General features: G+C 41.8%; 1 protein-coding gene across 1 annotated transcript in view; it reads right to left on the bottom strand.

The window, feature by feature from the left end:
- The window catches only part of ST6GAL2 (ST6 beta-galactoside alpha-2,6-sialyltransferase 2), a 47,822-nt gene that overhangs the window by 16,690 nt on the left and 5,792 nt on the right, over window positions 1-25,340 (bottom strand). Inside the window, exons 2-3 of the mRNA XM_069877266.1 lie at window positions 5,898-6,900; window positions 903-1,000 (exon numbers count right to left, since the gene is read on the bottom strand). Coding sequence (XP_069733367.1) covers window positions 903-1,000; window positions 5,898-6,900 — 1,101 coding nt within the window. The remainder of the gene's footprint in view (window positions 1-902; window positions 1,001-5,897; window positions 6,901-25,340) is intronic.

Here is a 25,340-nt window from a genome sequence, read left to right on the forward strand (position 1 = left end):
AAGAACGTGAACTTTTACACACAGAGACTACATTCATCAAGAATGGACTCTACGTGGGAAGTCACTCAAAAAAGAGGAAGAAAAAATTAATTGCTAAGAACATGAATTTCATATTATTCAGCAAGAATCAGTATGCTACATGGCCAAGCATAGTACTGGTGTTGACTAATTAAACTCAATATGCCATAAAATTCCACAGTAACTCCAGTTTTGCTTTTTGGCTGAATTTCATAAAGAGGAAAGAGGCTCGGTTTGCCCAAGACCAGAATTGAGGTTTTTTTCAAAATTGAAAAAATGCTCTTAACCATAAGGTGTCGCTATAGCTCAAGGCACAATTAGTTGTTCACACATGCAGAAAATCCCAGTTTTTGTTTCCGTTCAGGTGAACAAACTCACTTTATGTGTAGCATCCAGTGTACATTAAAGTTTTTTACTAGTTCATTCCAATTTTTTCAAGAATGATAACTTGTCTAAAGTTGTGTATTAACACAACTCAGTTCCCACTCCTTTTGCCTTCCAGTGAAGAAATAATTGAGGATTTGGAGAATCCCCACAGGCTGGTCTTTGTGAACATCCCAAAGGCAATGTGATGGAGGTCTTCTGTACTGACAGCTCTGGCATCCTGCAGAGCCTTTACAGAGGTAGGACACGTGAGAAACTTTACAAACCAGTTCTTTGAAACAAGGGTATCAAGTAACTATTGCAATCACTCTACACTGACAGCAACATTAACATCCCTATAAGGGAGAATTCTTACCTGCTCTGCATAATGAGTGTTAAATCACTAGCTGTTTCCTATATTACTCAACATTTTCTCAGAATTTATTAATTTAATGTCATATTGTACAGAAGCAACGTTGACGAAGCGACGTTGACTTGAATTCACAAAAGGAAGATCTTACCTGAGAGTTAATGATCCGCATGGTTGTTTTATTTCCAACATCTTTTTCATAGCCACGTGTTGGAGCAGAATTAAATCTTAGAACAGCATCATGAGAATCTAGGAGCATAAATGAGGGGGTAATTTTTATTTTTCATAGTAATACAGAACAATAAAACAAAACATCTAAACTAAAATAAAACTCACACATTTCACCTAATCTTTCTATTCTAAGATGATAAACATTCTATTCTACTATGTGCAAACAAAAACCTTCTTGCATCTGATACATGTTATTAACGTTATTAAAATCCACCGGAAAAAATGTTTAGAATAATCTTTTAATTTAGCTCGCAATACTTAAATATTTCTAATAAGTGGATAAACTTAGTGTGGGAAGGTTATTGGTATATCTGGTTCACACAACTGCTCACTATTTCCATTGCAAAATTTGCAAAGAATTGGCCCATGCAAAAGCATGTTAATCACACGGATATTATCCAACTGCAGATTTGAATGAGTAACAATAGTTAATTGTAAGCTTGCACTTCATGGGAGATTTAGGCTGGACATTAGGAAAAAATTCTTCACAGAAAGGGTATTTGGGCACCGGAACGGGCTACCCAGGGGAGGTGGTTGAGTCACCTTCCCTGGAGGTGTTTAAGGCACGGGTGGACGAGGTGCTGAGGGGCATGGTTTAGTGTTTGATAGGAATGGTTGGACTCGATGATTCAGTGGGTCTCTTCCAACCTGGTTATTCTATGATTCTATGAAACCTATTAATACTATCATATACTTATTCTAGAGGTCAGTACAAGTCCTAAAGTCTGTGTAGGGAAGTCGTTCCACAAACCTGCTCACACGCAGACAACGAGAATCCCTTTGTTAGCAAATTTTTAACAGAGCAGAACCGTCAAAGTTTCCCCATGAGCTGTTGACCTCAGAGTCATGCAGAATAGAAAGCAGCTATGGGTCAAGTGTGGGTCAAGGACAGACACTATTTGCAAGCTTCCGCCGGATAAAACATAATCCTTCTCCCAGTGCTCCTTTTAAGGGCATCTCAAAGCCCAGAAGGTGTGACAGACAGTAAAACGTCTATACTTACTGTCTAGAAACATGCTGTCCCTGTTAGCAGTGCCCTGTTTGGTCTACTTTTATCCTTTCTATCGATGGAAGCAGAGAATATGATTCAGGCTAAAATGGGCATGTAATGCCTTAACCTAGAGGGTAATTTATACACCTGTTTATCTCTAGTCACCTAAAATGTGGTTGTGTGCAGCTCAAAATGGAGAAGGGAGGGGTTTCCAAGATAAACAACATGCTCCAACAGAGTTCAGGCCTGACCCTATCAAACTTTGATCTTCTGTCCTTTCACACCCATGCTCAACGCTTCTTGAACTCCAAACAAGAAAACATTGTGTGACATCAAACTGGTAGTCCAATTTCAGCCATACTTGCTTACTTTAACATTTTGTGTCTGAAAAGAAACTTTTGCAATATGTCCACTGAGTCAAACTCCTCAGAAGCTAAGGAGTGGAGGTTTTTCTGTGTCCCCATGCAGGGACCACCCTAGCCTCAACACCTAGCTTTCATCTGCCTAAACATAAGCATCTGGACTGTGTAGGAGACAGAGGACATGAAGTCAATTGAAGCTGCCCATACTCCACGTTTTTGGAGAAGGAAAAGAAAAAAAACCAAGGTCCTTAGTGTTTGAAACCTGTTTATGAATTTAAAATGCAAATCCGGGCCCCCATTTGACAACTTTTGACAATCTGTTGACTGAGAACTGGCAATCAAGTTGGGAATTGTATGGTTTGCAACTTAAGTGACAGACAGTGTGCTGCATTTCCATTATCCGTGCTGGTTCTTCAGATCAAAAGTAAAACCTTTTCTTCACCATAAAATGAATAATTGGGACACAGTCTGACACTGATTAATAGATGTTTTAAAGTTAACTGATTTTAATTTAATTAAGTATTTGGAGATGACAGCTTTAGAGATATAAGAAGTTTGGATATTGATCATAGAACCCTTTTACTTTCTGATGATGCCAAAATAATTTGGTCTCCCATTAAATACCATGATTACGATGGGAGTGTTAGCTGTATTTGCACAGTATTCCCATACCTAGTTTCATTCAAAAACAATTGGGATTTGGGAAAGGCAGAACACAAATTAACATTTCTGCCTGTGTTCTAATAGGAACACAGAAGAGGGAGCTAAAAGCCTATGAAGAAGAAAGGTCCTATTACTGCTGATTTCTTATGCCTTTTTTTTCTTTCAGGAGGATAAATAGTAAAAGCCTTTTGCCTGCAGCAACTTCATCTAGCAAGGCCGTGCAGAGCATGGCCCAAAACCCAGAACTCATGCATGGGGTGTTTTCCTCGACCGCCTGATGATGCTGACTTTGCTGTGCCCCTGTGGACACAGAGGAGTTCAGCCTGGCTGACTCCACAGAGCTGCATCACCAGCTGCCCAAGGTGCCTCCAAACTGGCAGCTTCAACCAAGAGCTGGCAGCCCTGGCATCAGTTCTAGAAGAGGACAGTCCTCTCCTACAGCTGTGCATGCACAAGCAAAAAGGGTATCTTGTACAGTCTGATCTTTCTCTTCCTGGTCAGACTCTTCTCACTTTTTCACGGACCAGAGGAGAGGCATAAGGGCACGACCATAAGCTCAGCTATTAATACATACTGTCTGGACTCTGCAGAGGAAGCGTAACTTCTTCCCTATTGAAATAACAATACAAACAGATGCTGAAGCCTCTGTTTTCCATTTAAAGTGGGAAACACTGGCACCGTATCTCCAGTATCTCAGCACTTCCCAGGACCTGTTCTGACCATTAGAATCCATAGGTTTGCACTACGCCCTTCTGGGATGGCTATAAGCAGTCAGTTTGCTCCCCACAGTTTTGGGCCAAATTCTGTGGTCACTCACAAGTACCTGCCCATGGCCTGGCAGACACTTCGAAAAAAATATTCTGTGACTCCTGCTGCCTCACACACTTCCCTTTACAACAGGTAAACTGAGATCTGAAACTTCAGTGCAGACCTTACCACACAGTATCTCATCCGTTTAGGCAGAATCGGATGACAATTTCCCAAATACATCAAAAACTCTTCCTCAGAAAATGGTATAAGCTTTCTGTGCCCAGAGTGTTCCCAAGAGAATGGGTATACAGAGGAGCACATGAGCCCAAGGTACCATGTCAAGAACCAAAGTACACACCTGGACTGTTCCAGAGCATGCAAATATGTCACAATGTACACTGTAATATAAGTATGTCACAATGTGCTATGGATTCTACAGTACAACAGTTATCTGTACTGGTGTTAACTTGGTGTACTGGAGAACACTGACAGAAGATAATTTTGTTTCAGTCAGAATAATGCATTGGAGAAGGGAGTAACTATTAAGCTATTTCATCCCAATGATTTCTAAATCAGTGGGATTTCCTGTGAAATTGGGAGTTAACCTGGTGACATTTTAGCTGCAGGCCAGCCAGGCACATGAGCTGTGCTGAAAGTCTACTACAGTAGTTTGATAATGATAGCAGCTCTAACAAAACCTACAGATTTAAAGGAAACCTGTCTATGCCAAAGAGATGATACAGTGTGATGAAGTAGGTATTGGGATGCAAAGTCCTGGAAGACAGAAGGATTAATGAGTGCACATCAAAAGGTTTTTATGGAGAGCTGAAGGAGATAACTCTTCTTGCTCCAGAAGCAAGTTTGAGACGTACATTTCATCCTTCTTTCAGCACTCTTAGCATACTGCACATGTACTACTAAAATGTTAACACTAGCACTCATTTTTGAAAAGAAAAAAATAAAGCTGACCTGGATTAGTTTTATGGCTCCACAATCCTTTCCTGAACAGCTACCACCTTGAACTGGGGGATTCTGTGTGACATTGACATTTCAGCACACCTGTAACCTCACTGACTCAGCATAGCAATAGAAAAATCAATGAGAAGAGATACTTGAACTCATTTCAATTCACGGGAAAAGAGGTCAGGGGATTTGACCTCAGCACATGAGACTGCTCAGGGGTCTGAATTCTACATGCCTGTGAACTCCAAACACGCAGGAGCTGAAAAGGATGCTCTGCTGCTTCTCAACTTGGAGACAAAGTTCAGCCTGAGACAGCAACACCACAAGCAATTTCTCTATGAACTGCCACAAAATACAGACAGGTACAACACAGCTTTGCAAAATAAAATGTGAAAAAATCTCTAATCTGCTGAAGAAATAAACACATGCTGCAGCAAAATGTCAAATATGGCAGATCTGATGAAACCAGTGCCTCCTTTATATACAATAAGAAGGCTGTAATACAATAAGAAGGCACTATTGTTTTCATTAAATCAAATTATGACTTCAGGCCTGATTTTCCTTTCACTTATACTGTCCTGAAAAGGAACAACAAAGCTGGTGAAAGGGCTGGAGAACAGGCCTTATGAGGAGCGGCTGAGAGAGCTGGGGTTGTTTAGCCTGGAGAAGAGGAGGCTGAGGGGTGACCTCATTGCTCTCTACAACTACCTGAAAGGACGTTGTAGAGAGGAGGGTGCTGGCCTCTTCTCCCAAGTGACAGGGGACAGGACAAGAGGGAATGGCCTCAAGCTCCGCCAGGGGAGGTTTAGGCTAGACGTTAGGAAAAAATTCTTTACAGAAAGGGTCATTGGGCACTGGAACAGGCTGCCCAGGGAGGTGGTTGAGTCACCTTCCCTGGAGGTGTTTAAGGCACGGGTGGACGAGTTGCTGAGGGATATGGTTTAGTGTTTGGTAGGAACGGTTGGACTCGGTGATCCGGTGGGTCTCTTCCAACCTGGTTATTCTGTGATTCTGTGATTCTGTGAACACTTCATTGAAGTCCACAAACTCACAGTCATGTAACACTGGTGAGAGAGAACAACCAGGCTTTACAGATCTATACTTGAGAAGAATGAATCTTTTGAAAGACAAACATAAGCACAAACATGTACCTATCTATGCACATGAATAAATGCATTTCACCCACCTATTTCATCCCCTAGAGATGAGTTCAGTATTGCACCAGCAGACATAACTACAGCACAGCTCCCAAAGCCATGTGTATATAATTTGCCCAGTGGAATCTGGGGAACGTGCTTTTCCCATCCAAGAGTGGAGAAGGGAGCCTCCTTGCCATCTATTGTTTTCACATTCACTCTTTCTTTTAGCTCACAGAATAGCTGGTCTCCTGTCAACTTGGAGTTTCGTTTCCCCTTGAACCGCACCCCATGCTTATTGGTGCTCAAATAATCTTTCATCGCCTTCTGCAGCCGAGGGTTTAGCATCTTGGAAGACACATCCCCTTTCCAAAGCTTGTAAAGAAAGGATTTCGACATTGTGGAATACAGCCCATCCCAGTCATCAGATTCATCAAGCATCTGGCTTCTCCTGTGCTTCGTGCTCCTTTTCCTCATTCTTCTCTGATGGCTCCAGTTGTTCTGTAAAATATTTACTTTTGGATTATCCTCATCGGCTGAGATTAATTTTGCTATCTCTTGAAGGTGGTTGTGTGATTGAGGCTGACCAGCAGCAAATAAATAATCATCATTCACTTGGTAGAAAGCACTTTTTGATTTTCTTCCTATCTGGGATGGAAAAAAGTCATCTTCACTTCTAAAAGCATCTTCCAAATCAGTCCATTTCTTAATACTTCCAGTTCTGGATTTAAATGTACCTAAGAGATCTTCATTAAGAAGTACCTCATTCCCATCAACGGTTTCAGAGAATGATGGATCGTGTATGGCTCCCATGATGACTCTCTGCTTGCCCTGAAGGGGCAGAAGCCTCTTAGTTTCAATGTAAGAAAAGGAACTGGGAACTGGTTCAGCAGTGTTGCTATCTGTAAAATATATGAATATCACCAGAAAAAGCAGACCCCATGCAAAGATCCCAAACAGCATGAGTTGTTTCCATTGCTTCAAGTTAGGTTTCATGGCAATGCCTTTACCAGCTCCTCTGCGCCTTGAAGTATTGGTGAAGGAAAATGAAACCTGGAAAGAACATCAAATATTAATCAAGAATGGTTTCAAAAATAGACACAATTCAGAAATATCTTAACATGCTTTAATAGAAGGCGCAGAATTAATCGCCAAGCTGTAGCACAGAGGATTCAGAAGCAGAAACAAACTCCAGAGCCTGCAGACACTGTAGGAGTGACACGCTTTGGCTGTAACCACACAGTGACATCTGCTAGCTACAAACGAAGCTGGTGCCCAGTTTCTACAGTAACACTGGATCCTGCCTTCAGGGAGATCATGTGCCTGCCTGCTTCTGCTATACTGAGCATAGCAGTAAGAGAGCAAAAGCAAAACCCACGCCTGGCTGTATGCACAGTAGGGACAATATACAATGTCATCTCTTTTGCCATTGAAAGTTCTTACTCAGTGGGACCGTGAGCAAGCCTGTCCCCAAAAGGACCAGGCAGGGAGCACTAACTCTCAGCTGGACAACCCTCCTCTGCCCACAGCCCTGAACAGGCTGTGGGTACCATTGAGGGGGAGTAGGGAAAAGCATTACCAGTGGGTTGGAGTTCAGCCTTTTCTTTTCCCCAGCTGATACAAACTGGCACAGCATCTGTGGGCACATCATTTGCTGGGGATTGCAGACCAGAATCAGACCCAAATAAGAGAGTGACTCTTGTACCTCTGTTACAGATGCTGCATGCAGATTGGGGTGGCACGAAGGAATTTTGCATGTCAAGGCATGAGGGGTTTGCATTTTCTGAAAAGGGGGATGGATGACATAACTAACTAAATATATGCCCTTAGGATAATAATGCAGATTTACATAAAGGAGGTGGGTTGGGAATGTTGAACCTAGACTTGGAAATCTGTGCTGTATTAATGCCTGGGGATTCTGGACAGCTTGTGCATTATTGGAAGGATGCATAGTCTAAAATGAAATAGTCTAACTGAGGGTGTTGTGTTCCAAGGAAAATACATTAACACATTGCTGGACCATAACACACACTATGACCTCACACAAACTCAATTGCTTAATCAACCAGTGTGGGCATCGGTGGCAAAGCCGGCTGAAGGAAGTCTGGCCATACCTTATACGCCTCATCATTCACCTCCTTGTACCATAGTCATAGTCAGCCTCAGTTGCTACACTGCAATGTACTTGGTGACAGATCACTTACCTATCTGGATTAAAAATAAGCCCCTTCTTCCTGAGTTTTGTTTCTAAGCCCATTTGTTTCAATGACTACTTTACAGTGGGACTTAAGAGCCACTTGTACCAGCCAGCTGTGATCAGAAGAGGGGAATGGGAGTCAGGGCAGGCTTGGATTTCATTAACAGCCTGTGCCCCAGGGGCCACTACCTCATCACACCGCATCCAAACAGCACACACAGCTCTACACACCTCTGATAACACACTGTTTGCTTATACCTGACCATCAGGAGGGACCAAAGGCACGTCACCACCAGATACCACCTTTCTGCAAGCTGCTAAGTACATCAAAGCTGAGTGCAAACTTTAAACCAAGCTGTAAATAAAGCTATGTTTTCACATTGAAAAAGAAACCAGCAGTAACACCAGTGTAAGGAGTGCTCACCTCTGTCCCTCAATTCTCTGCCACCAACACCTCTGCGTACAGAGCTGGCATATTACAAATCGAACCGATAAACTGATACAGCGGGGGGTGGGGATAGGGGGGTGAAATATATGTTAGAAGGTGTCTTTAGTTTGGTTTGGGTTTTTTAAACTGGGCTAGCCCTTTTATCCATTTCAGTGCGGTCATACATCCAGTTGTTTCAGCACAAACAAGGAGATTACCTATGACAATGCAGAGGCAAGAATGAACCGCAGGTGGTTATTAGCAGGGATACTTCAGGATAGCATTTCTGCTGACCTCCTCGGAATGTGAGGCCACACCATTACATTTCCAAACACAGTCTGTTTTACTGATCTAGACAAAACCTAGAACATTAATAAGAAACAAGCTGACTTTGGGACTCAAGGACGTGTTCAAACATAAGGGATTTACAACACACTTGGATGACCAAATTTCACTGCAAACACATTAATTTCTAATACACTGAAAAAAAATAATCATGAGCGTGATAACCCTGTGCTCCACACACATTTGGCTTGGCTCACACAAACCACACAGAAAAAAGCTATTACTCCAACTGACCCATTTCCTACTTGTACTCTGCTGCTGCAAGATTGCTCTCTGCAGCACCTCAGTGCTCCCCCTCACTGCTTCCAATTTTAAATCACTACAGGCTATGTCCTGTGGGAGTCGACTTACAGAATATGACTGTTCTGCAACTTTGGTCTGCTCTGAAGTTATTGCAACCTGCCCACTCATCAGTGTTCAGATGGTTTGCATTTTTAAATCTACATTCTTTACCCATCTGAACTGCTTTCATCCCTTTTTATCATTTTCCCTGCTGTGTTTCCCCAGCACTTTTCAACACGTGGCTTCCAAACTACGGTGTAAGTTAGTCTTTGCTCAGTCAGATCTTTCTTGTGCTGAATGTACACTTCTTACAGGACCCGCAAAGGAAGCCACTTGCAGAATCTTTTCAACAGACAAGCTTGCAGGAAGTCAAAGTATAAAGGAAGAGGTCACTAATATTTTTCACTGAGTCAAGCAACACAATTTAAACATAAGGCATAACAAAATTGCATGAGTTGTGTAATTTTTCCCAGTTTTCTTGTACCTTATTATCGGAAGATGATAAGAAACAGAAAGAGTTTAGTCTTAATTCAGGTGTGAGACTAGGAAAGTTTCTAATTGTCTGTGATTGCAAGCACTTGATGCAGCAGACTGACTCAGCATGAAGATTTAGTCTGGATGCCAAAATTTGATATTCAGGTTACAATCTGAAAAAGGAATGAGTCGCATTATTAATTATTTTTAAATCAAAGCAAATGGATTTATTTTCCCCTAACACTTATAAGGTCATAAAAGCATACTTGTCTTCATTGGCAGGCAGATATGAGCATGCACATGATTATCGTGCAGCAAAAAATTATCTCTGTAAAACAAAAAATCAGCATACAGCAGTGTATTTCTCAACACTGCAAGCAAAAGGAGAAGCACCAGTGAGAATAATTTAAAAAACTTTACACATTAACTACTGCAGAAGCTTATCTACAATCCCTTGTTGCAAGTGAGGCCTCAAAAAGGATACTCAAATCTCTTGAAGACTGGAGCTATGCAGGCAAATCTCTGTGCTGCTTTAATGTTTTTTGCTCACAAGAAAAGCCTTGTCCTCCAGCAGTACAGCTGAGTTGGAAGCAAATTCAAGGTCATTACTGTATTAGTTGCAAGAGGACCCTCACAGGATCTTCAAGGCTGTGTGTGGAAAGCTGCAAGACGTCCAGAGAAATATCAGTTTATCTTATCTCTGTCTGCACTAAACATCCAGTCCTCTCCCCCTCAGCCCCTACAGTTTCTCACACCACTCAGTCCCTGGCTTTGGGAATGTCTGGGAGGAGAGGGCAGCCCCTCTAGGTGCTCCCCCCTCCCCTGGTGTCGACAGATCCCTCCACTGCTCACTGGCAAACCTCCCTCAGTATCACCTGAGGACGTGCTTGGGCTCACACCCTGTGTTCCTGAAGGAAGCGTATCTCAATTGCCAAGAGTAGAAAATTTATGTAGGAAATCAGTAATTATGACTGGAATTAATTACACTGGCTAAATAAATAAAACCAGGCAGTTTCATGAGTGTAATTACTGAAGTCCACTGGATGCTCCTGGAAGAAACTTCCGTCTCTCTCATCTACGCTTATCATACAAGTTTCAAGCTGTCAAAGCGATTCTACACAATTTTTAAAATTGTCATTAATTCTGCTCATTGTCTTCAACTTCAGCACCCCTGCCATAATAATCCTCCCTACTTACAAACAATGAGACTGCTGGAGTCAAACCTCCTGCTAAGTAGGACCAGAGAAATAAGTCTGCTCCTGGGAAAAACACCCAAGACTTAACCCAACACAGAGTCCTCTTCAGCAGAACAAAGCTGTTTGTTCACCCCAGGGGCTGACTAACTCATTTTCATTTTCCTACGTATCTCCTGTCTGATGGGCTCTTTCAATCTTTAAATTATTTAATCTCCAACTACCATATGGAGAAGGGCTTTTTTCTTACCCTGCTTTCATGAAACTTATGGAAAACATGAAGCAAAGTACAAACCAGTGAAGAAGGCAGAGAGACCTATTTATTTTCTTAATAGAAGCACTACCAGCAGCTATGAAAAAGAAAGGCAAATTGCAAGGGTATCTTTGAAGCATCCCAGGAAATAAAGCCAATCCCCCAATGGAAATTAAAGGCCATTTTACCAAAAGCAGCATCCGTTTATGGGGAATTTCATTTTGCTACGCTAAGATGCAAGAAACCAATGTTTCCACCCACCCCCCACCTTAATAGCCCATTGTTTTGCAACAAGGAGCACTTTTAATTTTTCTAAAGCAGGCCTCCTGACTGTTCCTTAAATGAGAAGAGATGGATGAGGGAGATTTTTTTTTTTTTTGTTCCTTTGAAACATTCCTCCCTTTCAACACTGCCTATTGTTAAATTAATTTGTACAGACCCCAGCAGCTCAGAGGTCAGGATGGTTCAAGTTGATGTTCTAAGCTGTACACTATTATGTTAAACAGGGTTTTTCTTGGCTGCAGCTTTGCAGGGAGAAGGTCACTTCTGGGTTATTTGGGGTAGCAAATGTTAGCTGTGGGCAACCGTTCCCAAAGGGCTGAAAAATCAGACCAGGGTTTATTTGACACTAAGCTTAGGCAGCCTGAACAGATAGCAAACCCTCCTTTAGTTTGCTTCGTCTCTTCTCTTAGTCAGCTAATTCCACGGTATTAAGAAACCTCTGGCATAGGGCAAGACAGCTGGAGGCTGCATTTCCAGGGTGGGGAAACACACTCATCCTCTCATGTGGGAAGTGCCAAACCGGTTTTAGCATTATCACATCATTTCTGCGGTGCAAGCCATGCAGCAGGCAGCAACAGACAGCCCAGCCTGTGGGGAGTGGTGACTGCCAAAAGAGGTATATTAGTCTGTTGATGACCTGGGCACTTGTCTTATTGGCTGTGATTAGGCTTCCTAATTAATGAATCTCTTTTGGACAACTTCCTTGTTAGTCCCAATAAATCTGGCTCCTTCCCTCAACCTTGTTTTCAGAGAAGTCAAGCTGCATTTGGTATTATTTGTAACAACATAAGAGGATGTCTTCTGACACAAAGAAGAAACATCCAAACAACTCAGAATTAGGATTTTTTTAATTTTTCTTTTTTTTTCCTTCAATATTACTCAGTGCCTTTTTAAGCTATATTTAGTTATCTTCTTAGGAAAGATTCCTCTGGAGGTATGCAAAAGAAGGTACTGCTAACCCAAATCACCCGTTAAATGTGAGCAAATCTTCTCAAACCAGGGCATTTGGAAAGTGGAGACACAAGTTTTTGTTTGCTTCTGGGGATGCAGGCAGGCAGCATGCCTGTTCTCTGGTTCTCCAGTAAAACCTAGGATTTCAAGTTAAAAGGGGTGGAGATGGAGTGTGGCTTTTTTAATTATTTTTACTAATGAACCATTTCCAGGAGCTCAGGCTGGAAGAAAATTACTAGATATAGTGAGTCTTGCAGTAAAACTCAATCAAGCTGGCAACCCAGCAGCTGGAGAAATGCTCAGTGGGGCTTCTGCCAAGGAACGTGTCCTAGATTATTCTGTAAGAGCAGAGGGGCTTAGATGTATAAACCTCCAGGCTTTAGTGGGAAGTCAAAGCTATCTTCTACACATCAGATACCAACTCTCCATGCTCTACCATCAAGTTCAAGCTGCCTGGCATTGAAGCGAGCTATCACTTTCCTACAGCCCACAGTGCCGCCTGCACAGCCCACAGACCACATACAGCTTATGTGAGTGTTGGCTGACAGGAGGGAATTAAAAATAACCATACCAGCTCTTAGCTTTCACATGCAGATTTTCCCACCGCCAGTGGAAATGTTCATCACAGCACCAAGGGCCAGGGAAATCCTGGCTTCACAGTGACTGATTGCACCTCTCAGGTCAACCTCCATCCACCCAAATTGGCAGCATCTTTTCTCACAAGCCAACACAGGGGCTTGTGCTCTGATACACACTGAGATTCAACACTCCAGCCAGAACTTCCTCCTAAGTTTCAGGTCAGGGGAGACAATGCAACCTCTTCACCTTTTACAGGCTGATTATGAGCCAACCACAGTCTCATTACAGTAACTGAGGGCTTCTATAGAAATATACTACATTTCCCTGCATGTGCAATGCAGAACAACTTCAGTGTAAATCACTTCCAGGTTCCTCAAATGAAACTACAAAGGGGCAAAAGTGTCACACAGTTGTGCTGAAAATAAGCAGTTTTCACAACATAAATCAGCTCCTACAGCCTCTCTCAAGGAGCCCCTCACATAGCCATGTACTACCTGCACTCAGTCGTACCTATTTCTGACCTCTTTTTTTGCCATTTGCTCTCGCCATTCCTTTGCTCTGCCCTGGCACTGTTCATAGCAAGATGCAGAGGTTCAGTATATGACTGGACAATCATGACAATAACCAGCTTTGTACAAATATCATCCCAGTGGGCTATGCTCTTACACCTCAGTAGTTCTTCTACACCAGCAAAGCCTCACAGACCAGGTCACAGAGCTGCTCGTGTTTTTTCTGCACTACATCTCTGCTCCCCCTCATAAACTGCAAGCTGTAGAGGAACTGCAGTTGTTCCCAGGGCACCTGGTCAGCATTAGGGTCCTGGGAAGCCAAATGTTGCATGTTTGCATGAGGCGTATGGGCTTAAATAGCAAGCTGGCTGCAGATAAAAGCCAGGTGTGGAAATGAGGTGATCAGACTGATGGCCATCACTTACATACACATCCTCTGTTCATACATAACCACCTTTTAAATCTATTTACTTTTATTGCTGAGGTGAGGTTAATGAGAAAGCAAGTACATCAACACAGGGAGGAAGCAGCAAGGACTTGAGGAGGCTGGGATGCTGGGCCAGGTGGGAAGGAAGCCCAACTACAAAGCAGCACAGAGGGAGCAACACAGGGGTGAGAGGCAGAGACTGAAGAGAAATCATGCCTGCAGCAGTAGTGAAAGAGCAAAACAACACCTGCCAGAGCCGGGACATCTCAGAACGAACAGAGTGAGAAATGGAAGAAAAAAATTTGTCCCACTGGAATAATCGCATCCTTCAATCCAGAGAAGCATCAGGTGAGTCCTGCTCCTGCTGAGGGCAGGCTATGGCCCAGACCATCCTAACCTATTTCTCCCAAGCAACCACGCTCCTGCAGCAGATGGGAGGTCTGGGTAAGCAGCAGAAACAGTGCTGTGGTCTTACTCTCTTATTCTGGGCAGCCCTTCCCAGGTCAGTGCACTGCTTCCTGCCATCCCTGTGCAGGGAAGAGAGACCCTGGGGTACCCACTGCGCTCCTTGCAGATGACCCATGGCCCTTGCTCCCCTCCCACCCTATGTACCAGGACACTCTTACACTGAGTTTTGCAATGAATTAGCATCCAAAACAGCTGCACCTAGTTTACCCTCTTCTACGCTGTGAACTCTGCTTCACACTCCATGCAGAGATGTTCCAAATTACAGGCATGGTTGACGCCTGAAGAACCAGAGCACAAGTAGAAGCGACTGCCCACCTTAAACGCAGCCTAGTTTTCTGTGGAGCTGATCTTTCCCTGGCCACAGAAGAAGTCTTTAATCCCTTTCCCCCTGCAAAAGCACAGTTCAGGAGAAGCCCATGCCGATGCTCTGATGTCATGTGTAACTGAACATGATGGCTGGAATCTCTTAATGCCCCCAAAAAAGAAAGAGAGACACAGGGAAATGGATAGTCTACTCAGTATCTAATAAAGCATAAGAAAAAAAGAAAATCCAGCCAATATACATAACTGCATTTGGTTTCCCTCCCTCTTTTTAAGGGACAGCTTTTGATAATGTACTTGCAAAAACACATAATTCAAAAAAGGAAGGAAGTGCTTTGAGGGTTTTTTATTTAAAGCTTGACAGGATAAACGAATCGCAGTCTCATTAAATCACACAAATCTCAGGCTGCACACAAGACTAAACCACGAGAAATAGGACGTTACAAATCCTCATGCAGTTCTACACTTCCAGCACAACGGCTCGTTTTATTTCTGCTCTTGGCAAGGTTAGAATAAAAGGCTTCTTTTCTTTGCTCCATAAATGTTTTTAGATGCTATATTACTTGAACTTAACACAGCAGTAATTGCACTGAAAAAGGGCAATCTGAATAGCTTTCTGAAAGAAGGAAACATTTATACTAACACGCGCATGAACAGAGCACAGTTACAAAAGGTCTGTTTCAATCCTATCATAAAAAAAACTTGACCAAACTCACGAACTCTTCTAGGCAGAAATTGTTGGAGAATTTGATTTTCCACACTAAAGCAACACTTTCTGAAATATACTGATCATATGCATCGCACTAAGGCAGTAAATTTTACATCCACAGAATATACTCCTACTGTATGTTCCAATACAGCAAGTCCTATAGGCACTGTGTTTTGCTTTGTTTTTTATTACTAACTTTCTTACTAGACTCTAGTTTGTCTTTTTACATTTGTTCCAGAATGCAAGCAAGCCCTTATTTAAAAAAATCTAAAAAAGAACAATGGTAAATAAATAGTTGCTTATTTCTCAGCTCTATCTCAGTGCCAATTCCTATTTGCTTATGTTAGCAACAAGATTGTAAGAGAAAATTAAGAAAATTCTCATTTCTATATACTCATAAACACACATTCAAACAACATGCCTTCTATAGGCTTATTTGCTCTAGGCTAAAAGCCTGATTGAAAAGTTTCACTGTGGAAGAAGGCCTGCCAGACTGAAAGATGAAGTTAGTTGAGCCCTCATTACATTACAAATACAATCCAAAATTGAATTTCCATGGACTGGGATAATTTTCCCCCTTTTTTGAATATTTTAACACTTAACATGACTATGCTGATGATAAGCCAACCTATGCTAGCTGGAATGTTTTATTTGGCTTCATAAAACAAAATAAAGTGGTGCTAGTATTTAAGTTCTTTCTTTTATTTTCTTTTTCTCCTCCATTCTGGCACTGTTTTATGCATAGCTCAGGGCAATATTAGTTTAAACGATGACTAGATCAACAGAAATGTCTTCTGTGGTGAATACAGCTGTTAGTAACCTGACACAAACCACTGGAACCTGAATCCTACCTGTCTGGAAGTTTAGCATAGAAATAGGATCTCTAAGAGCTACTATCATGGAACCAGTATGAGGAGTAGTGACAATTAAATCAAGGTTGTTGGTTGGATTTTTCACAGCTTTCCTCTTTGTGCAGTCATTAGTGCCCATGTGCAGCACACAAGAAGTCTTCTCTCCCAGCACAAGCCATTTACTCCCTGTAAGTATAAATGACTTTACAAGGTGGAATGTAGCAGGAAAAAAATTACGGTCTCTGAAAGCTGTGACACCATTAAAACAGCGAGAAAATGAGGCAAATGAGGCAAGACAGAGTTGGCTAGTTCGCAAGATTATTTACATTGGTTATCTTTGTTATAAAAGTTGAAAAGACGGGATAAGATTCTTAGATCGTTCTCACTGGATACAACTGCAGAATTACCATTCAATGCTAATATTCACCGTCATAAGAGGCAACAGAATCTAAAACTGAGATCTACAGGCTACTACAGATGAAACTGTGAGAGCGTCAATGCTTTTCTTACTAAGATACATGGCAGAGGTTGTTGACGTGCCTTAACTTCTAGAGAAAATCTCCATTTAAATACTGACTTTGAAGTCTGAAGCTAATCAGTACACATGTAATATAGGATCACAGCCTAGGATCATAGGATCACAGCCTAACTCGACTTGGAAGGGACCTCAGGAGGTCATCTAGTCCAACCGCCCAGTCAGAAGCCCCAGATGAAGAGCACTATAATGTAATTTTTGCCAGCATACCTGCAGTAGTTGCACGAAGTATCCTGTCAGTACAGCTTATATAAGCATTTTCTTTTCATTCCAATGAATATATTCCCTTTCTTCCATTATTCAACAGATGGGATTCTCAATTTTTTCATTAAAATATTTGTTAGTATTTCAAGTGCTGGCTATGTCTTTTTCAGGGGGGTTTAGCCAAAGAACAAGCTTTTGAAATATTACTGATTTCAATAAAAAGCTCTCATACTGTGACTGCCTTTAAGCGGCCAAAACATGCAAACCCCCTGTCTATCTTTTGCACGCTCTGCTTAGAAGATGCACCTGCTTTGAAAACGCAGAGGAAGCTCATCCTCTTGCCCAGTACAGAGCATAGCTGTTCTCTCAGGAAAATGTCAGACACATCTGAAATTCTTTTGTCCCCCTTCTTCATTTCTTCCCCCTTGCTACACACTTGTGACTCAGCACCCGTGAGAGAAGACCCCTCCTGGCTGTTGCAAGCTGGGGTCTGCCCATGCTCCCCCAGCGTTAACCACCTACTCACGTTCCCAGGGAGCCTCTTCTGAGCCAGTGCTTGCTTCTCTTCAGGTTTGTGGCCTTCCCAGTAAATGTGAGTTTTCCCTCACCATGGCACCACCTGCCACTTAGAAAGGCTATTGGCAACACTCAAGCCAACCATACGGAGAATCAGGAAAAAAGTTTGTGATGTTGGAGACAAACTTTTGTGTGGTTTTGCCCCTTGCCTAGCATGATACAGCCCCAATCCATGTCCGCAGCTTTTAAGTTCTAAAGGCACACAGCAAGTAACAAAGTGAAGCCAATTCACTGCCCTAAATCAATCAGAAGGTTTTCTCTGCCAACATAAAAAGAGGCTATTCTGAAAAGGAAATCTTTGTTTTAACAGAGATTGATTCCGTAGCAACACCCAATCCTGTCAAACCTATTCTGTGGATGGAGTGCAATCCTGCTTCAATCCTGTTCAGACACTAAATAAATTTTATAAGAAGATATTTAGTCTGATCTAAAAGCTAATGCTTAATGATTCTAACATTTTCATGATTCTTGCTTTTATTTTTTGATTTGCATCAGCATATGATAGTAGATAGTTTACAGTTAAAACTACTATAGTAGGTATGCACTCTACTACACAACGTGACTGCAAGCAAAGCAATATGTTGCTACTTTCATTAGGTTGGGATTTTTTTTTAAGCTGTTGGGGGAAAATGCATTGAAGTTCATGCTAAATCTGGGTATAAAGATGCAAGAAGCATAAACTGGCAGCAAGCATAAATGATGTCAAGCAGTGATGGGACTCTTGTTCCAGTCTTCAGCTGTGTTCAATCCACTCCAAACTTCTCAGATTTTTCAGTATCTGTGCAAAATATTCTGATGTGACTGCTCTCCTGTGGCAAAAGAATAAAATTCTTGTGAATCTGTACTTGGACTTGAAGTAGTAGAGCAAAGTGTTGGTAATCCACACTCAGTGGTAGGAAATCTGCCACCAGTAGTAAACGGAACCGAACAACATTGCATCTCACAATCCTAAAGTGACATTTAAGTAGAGGAATACAAAGATTTTAAGATTAATTTATGGGCAGTGGTAGACTTGTCTACTTACAAACCATGTTTGTTCAAACATATCTTGTACCCCATGTTCTGTTTTCTCACGTAAAGAGCCCAGTTCCTGCAAACAGTAGCAGCCTCATGAGCTGGATTTTTTTTTACTTCCTTCCAGTACCTGAAAGGAGCCTACAAAAAAGCTGGGGAGGGACTTTTTAAAGACATGTAGTGATAGGACTAGGAACAATGGCTATAAATTGGAGAGGGGAAGATCGAGACTAGAGATAAGGAGGAATTTCTTCACCATGAGGGTGGTGAGGCACTGGCACAGGTTGCCCAGGGAAACTGTGGATGCCCCACCTCTGGCAGTGTTCGAGGCCAGGCTGGATGGAGCCTTGGGCAGCCTGATCTGTTGGGACATATCCCTGCCCATTGCAGGGGGATTGGAACTGGACGATCTTTAAGGTCAATTCCAACCCATACTATTCTGTGATTCTATGACTTCAGCATAAGAAAATGAGTACCATCAAGCTTTTCTTACACAAGCAGACAGACAACGTGTTGTGACCCAGAACATCAAAAATAAATCCTGTTTCAAGTTCATTGGGGAGGAAGGAGTATCCACAGGCCTAAGGTCTAGCTCTGGATGCAGAACCTCACTGACTGCATTTGCACACAAGACCTGACCTCCAACACATACCCCAAGTTTATATTACAAATCAGCTAGCTGGATACTGTCACATTTCAGTCTAAAGATACTTTACTTTTACAGATTTTTCTCTTTTTTCTATTTTAACTACTTTTGAGATTACTAACTCTCTTCAGATTGCTCTGAAAGCAGCAGAAATTAACAGCGAACCAATTTATGATGAATTGGACTTATCATACTAACTACTGATAATTTTTTTAAGCTTTAATTGTTTAAATTTGATACAGCTCTTTAAGAATATGCCTTCACAATTCTCAATGGATAGTATTTATCAGACTTATTTACTAATTACTTCCAAATTACAAGTGTCCCTCAGGTCTGAATAATTTCTGATGAAGGAATGAGCACACTTACGTGCCATGAGGGAAGGGAAATTAAAGGAAAAGAATTTGTATGGCTCAGATTGGAAATGGAAAGCCTGATTTCTTTAAAGTATTTTCTAACTTTATCACCACACTTAGGTAATAATTTCTGTCTCTTAAACCTTCCATGCCATCGCCATTCCAAGGTCTCTTTTAAGATTTTTTTTTTCAATAAATGGAAATGATAATTAAAAGCTGTATTAAAAGCAGTATTCCAGACTGCAGATACTGTAAATGTCACTGTCTCCTTAAAGAAATCGAGTATGGACAAGCACATGAGGAATAACCACATATTGTCAAGCCACTTAAATAGAACATGCCCAAGGGGATGCTGTAGAGGAGTGCACATTTCCGTCAGTGGGTAACGTATACACTTTCCTTTCCAGGAGTCAGAGAATCCAAGTTTATGTGAATTCTATCTGCCAAGCACATTGTTGTGAGAAACAGGCACATCGGTGTCTTTAGTTTAAAATCAATTCCACTTGGCTTGGACATCAGAGAATCAGAGGGGGGAAACAGACTTCTAGTACACAACTTTTGCTTTCTAAAAGCAATGTCTTTCTTGGAAAATATAATACTGTTAATATAATACATATTTTATGTACTTTCTCTATAGTTGCTACATTTCCAGTATTTCAATCAGTGACTGATGACTCCACATTAGTCATGTTTCCTCAAGCATCATCACTTCTTGATTTCCAAAACCTCGGGAGTGGTAGGATCCCTAACCTGAACCATCTCCAAGACCTATGAACCAGTCATCATTGCTGCAAGTCTTGACTCAATCTGTCTTTTACTTGATGAAACTTTTTATTTGTCAAGCTTGTTTCCAAGTCACTTGTAATTTTCCCAAGTACTTCTTATACAATGGACTTGCAATCTTCTTCCTTTGTAACTTCGCCCCAGCTGGACGGAAATTGAGGGAAATCTTTTGCTTAAAAAGGTATCACATTTCAAAGAACAAAAATATAACCGCTCTGTTTAGCAGATCTGAATGAAAAATTCAATTTCAGTTTATATCTCAAAACCACAGTGGAACTGATGTGGTACCAAGTATTACTTTCTGAGAAACTTGGACAGTGAGGATAATAAGCAACTCTCATTGCTCTGCTGTTACTGACCACAGTTCTGCTTTATAGCTGATTCCAGTCCAATGAGGGGAGGAATCTCATGTAAAGAGGCTGACTTTAATCCAGTGGTAAGGTAAGGAAAACTTCATACTCTATCACATATACTTACTGGGTGCATTCAGCACTTATAATACAGTTTTGAGTTAAAAAACTCCAGCAGCGTCCATCTAACAGCTTTATTTTGCACAGCTGTATCATTGTCTGGTAATGTTCCTGCCTGACTTACTTAAAATGTTAGAGTCAGTAAATAAGGAAATAATAGCAAAGATTTAATGGGAGGTATTTTAATTATTTTAAAGTTTTTAACTATTATTTAGAAAATAAGTGAGGAAAGTCAGAAACAGGGTTGAAGTGGCACTATCAAAAAGCAAACTACTGTAGAAAGAGGACTTCTTGAGGTTCTTTCTTGAGCTGGATTAGATATCTATCTCAGCTATCCTGAATTTTTCAGCAGTTAAGGCTATTAATTACTATTACTGGCTACTAGACCAATTAGGCATGGTGCTGGTATGCCTGAGACCTTCCAAACACAGCAGGGGTTACTGCAACAATAGACAATACTAGAATATTACAGGCTATGCAGTTTTCTATCTCTTCTCTCAGCTTGTGCAATGGGTTTATGAGGCTGCTTGGAAACTTTCATCTGCAAACATGGGAGGTAGTAGCACCAGTAGTAACATTGCAGCTCTGCAGTCTGAAGCGTGCAGACACACTATTTCTAGAAATGCTCCTCCATCAGGACCCTGCTTATTGAAAAAATCATTCAGGAAGTCTCTATGCAAAGCAGTGATACTTAAGATAGCTCAGGAATCAAAAGATGCATCCTTCTATATTTTGCTTTGCATTTCTACTTTGATGGTTGTGGGTTTTGGACTTCACCACATGAAGAATTCACCGGGCAGGTCTAACTGCAACTAGCTATTGTTTTAGAAAAAATTAAAAGCCTGTGCATCACACGTGAAAAAAGCAATGTCCCACGTATATAGTGTGCTTCATCTGTGCCCTTATTTATCTCAAGACAACCTTGCAAGAATACTGTATATTCCAGTGACTGCAAGGCTTAATTATTTTAATTCTGTGGTCCAGGAGTTTTCAGCAGGGTTCCTCTACTGCTTGCAGCTTTTGCAGACTGTAGCAGTATATCTGATCAGTGGTTTAAGTAGCTGTAATCACACTACAGATCACATTACAACCCACCCTACACTCCTCTCATTGGCTGCCTACATCGTGGCAGATTGATTTTTAGCTGGCTCTGCTGGTCTTTTTAGTGCTCCTAATAATAAAACGCCTCAGCAAACAGAAAACCTTCTGATAGGTATTCTATGCCAACATCCGTTTTCAGGAATTAACCTGTGATAATTTACTGTATCTTGACAGACAGTTGTATGTTTGGTGTGGGGTGTGTTAGGCAAGAAGCAGTAACCTCCCTCTGCTACAGATGCTTGTGCCAGTATAGATGGCCAACAGAACAAAGACTGGAGCACCTCCTGGTCTCATGAGCTGCAGAGCTCAGTAGGCACTGAGTGATCCTGCCTAGGAGAGTCCTACCAAAGAGTGATCAACAGCACCTTGTCTCTACCAGGAGCTGCACCTCCTGACTTCAGCCAAGTCTCTCCTGGTGCTTTTAAACTCAAGCCAAGGAAAGAAAAATACAGTCAAAGATTGACTTCAAACACTCTCAGCGCCTGCCTTGAGGTGAGGGCTCATTCTAGCCTGACATCAGTTCCAGGTCTGCTCACTCTGTCTATAGTGACCGAGTCACAATAATTCAGCGTCTTTAAATCCAGCATATTTAGAGACCTTTCCTCATTTGGCTCCATCTAGTAACAGTAAGTATCTGCAATGTCACACTTTGGTCTTAACATCATCCAGGACCCTCCACTCTGAGTGGCAGAAAGGGCTGGTGCATAACCAGGTCTCATTCCTATACAGAATCAAGTCATAGTCAAAGTGCCCCTAATATGAAAAATAAAAAGCACTTCCAGGCCCACAAACATTTTCTCTGTATTTTCTAATGCCTGTATGAAATCTTGCAATTTCTGCCATCTAGAAGGTTCAGATTACAGATGTTTAGACACAATGAAGAACAGATAAAGAGCACACATGGAAAACACTGATCTTAGGCTATTGCCACCTTCATGGCTTTCCACAGCAGGAGCTGCTGCTAGAGAAACTCTGAAGTACAAGGTGGCCGTCAACCAGAAACATTTTTTGCCTGGAGGTGAGAGTAAAACTAGGCCAACAGAGACAGCCTCTTCTACCAAGCAGAGCAGGGAAAAGCTGTATTAAACAGTGAGCTCTCAAACCCAACACCCCAAAAAGCTCTCCAGTGATAGTCAGGTGGGAGTAGGACTCCAACTGTGATTCCTTCTCCAGTGAATCTAGGGCTAATGGCTTCTGCCTTACCACATATGCCTGTACAGAGCCATGTGCAAATTAACTCCAAGATATAGTGTTCTGAATTTACCCTTAAAAGAATTTTTTCTTTTAAAAGAATTTTTTAAAATTCTTTTAAACCAAAAGAAAACCCATAAAATAAATAGCAAAAATACAGCCTGAGCAAGAAATAGCAGTGAACAATTAAGAAGGAATGACTATCAACTATGCAGAAGTTTTTCTAACAGAGAGATTAGCTTTCTGTAACCAATTCCAGTTCTAACCTTCCTAACTTCAACAAAGTAAAACCCAGTCAGATGAAATTTCACAGTCACGGTCTTGTGCCAAGGAAAGCTTCTCTGGAAAGTTTGAGGTAGATCAGCCAAGGCATCTTGGAGATATGAGAGTTCCAGAGAAGTGAGGTGTTCTCCATTTCTTGGACCGTGTCCTAATTTTTTTTGGCTCGTCATAACTTAAAAATGGTTGGCTTAGACGTTCTAAATTTGCTTGGCTACTACTGGTGCCTTTGACTAGCTGCAGGCTATTTTATTACTAAATGTGGGTTTGTACAAATTCTGAGCGCTGCAGTTAACACCACATGTTGGCTTGTAAGTACTGTAGGCGTACCAGTCTGGCCCACTGTAGGCTCCTCCATCACCTCATCAGCTGTGCTCAGGAGGCAGCACCGAAGCCCAGGACCCTTCCCTCAGGTCCAGCTGGGTGTAAGAACTTGGCTGGACTTCAGAGTCTCCACAGGGGAGCGAGATTTCATCAGGCTGAAGAGAAACAGTCCTAGGATGCTTCCAAATCTTGCCAGTACCAAAGTGCCTCTCTTGGAAAGGTAAGGACAGATGGTTTCCTCCCCAGACTTACTATCATTGTACTACTCCCTCAATCCATACTTAGCCTTACTCTCTGATGCACACAAGAATTTTCCCGGGGAACATCCACATTATTCCCAAGTACTTCCCTCCAATCCATTTCCACAGTGATTGCAAACTCCGTGCTGGGGTCTAGGTGCATTGGTGCATCTACTGCAGCTTATTCCCTCTTCCCGCTCTAATCCTTCAGTCTCCAAGGCCCTCTTCCAGACTGGAAGCCTTGGACACTTAGACACAATGTAACTCCTCAAAATTCTGGGCAGGGAAACCCAGGGGGAAGATCTTAGCCCTCAAGAAGAAAATTTCCCCTGGGCGAACTAAAAGCTTTGATGAACCCTGAAAAGACTGTGAGTAAGAAACTCGCTCCTGGTGGGGACTGCTCTGTTCACAATCCCGATTTTGATAATGAATACTATAGCAATCTCACACATCTCTTGGTACATTCTTCAGCACGGTCAACTATTTTAAACAATTCTCCTTAATATTTGGTATTTCCTTTGACAATGACTATCACCTGCTGAACTAACAGGGAAACAAGAAGTATGCAGCTAATCAGTGGTGAAAAACATTAGGACATTAAAAACACTTCTCGGTGAAGCATGTTACTGCAAAGAAAGTGCCTCAGTTACAAAGCGACCTGTTCTTCTTGAGATGCACACATGAGTGACTCCCATTCACAGGAGCTATGCAAGTGCATCCACAGTAGAAAAGGCTTGAAAGTGTCTACATTTACCAAACACTGATCCCACACAGATGTGTCTTTTGATCATTCTTTGACCTACTGCATCTTACTTTTGTGCTTCAGAAACAAAAGATTTTGTAATGAACATGTCACCTACACTGAAAAAAACAAAAATGGTGATACGAGCACAAAAAAAATCCATAGAATACAAATTATCTCCCAGTACATAGGAAGAAGAGTTAGGTTTGGTTTTTTTTTCATGTTTCTCATCCAATTGCATGGTTAGAGTTCATTATTCGTACCAGCTTCACTTGACTGTTCCGTCACCTTTTAAACGCAGATAATCTACCTCAGAGGCTTGCTCTTCTCAGGAGACCACGCAAAGCTCAGCCAAGTTTTAAAAAACACACAACCCTGTGCTGGGTCAACACAAACCTGTGGAGCGCCAAGGAAAGCTGCAGGAGGAGGTCTTGGTCTCCTACAGAACTCGAACAGCCTCTACTGCCGTATGGGAAAGGGTGCTACCCCACTCCAACTCGCTGGACGCCATGTGAGGTAATGAAAAGAGCATGAAGAGGATCTGCGTGCACTTTCCTCCCCCTCTCAATCCACAACGGGCTAGTCACGGTCTGACCCTAACTTAACACTTGGGCTGTAAACTTACTTAACACTTGTAGAAGAATTTATTTTTTCAAACATACTGATGGCAGCATATGGCCCATCGACAGGTTTATTATTATAAGACACTTTTTCCACCAGGTTATAGTCTTTTTTATAAACATATGTTTCAGCACATAATAAAAT

This window comes from Phaenicophaeus curvirostris, chromosome 1 (assembly GCF_032191515.1).
Source record: "Phaenicophaeus curvirostris isolate KB17595 chromosome 1, BPBGC_Pcur_1.0, whole genome shotgun sequence".
NCBI lineage: Eukaryota > Metazoa > Chordata > Aves > Cuculiformes > Cuculidae > Phaenicophaeus > Phaenicophaeus curvirostris.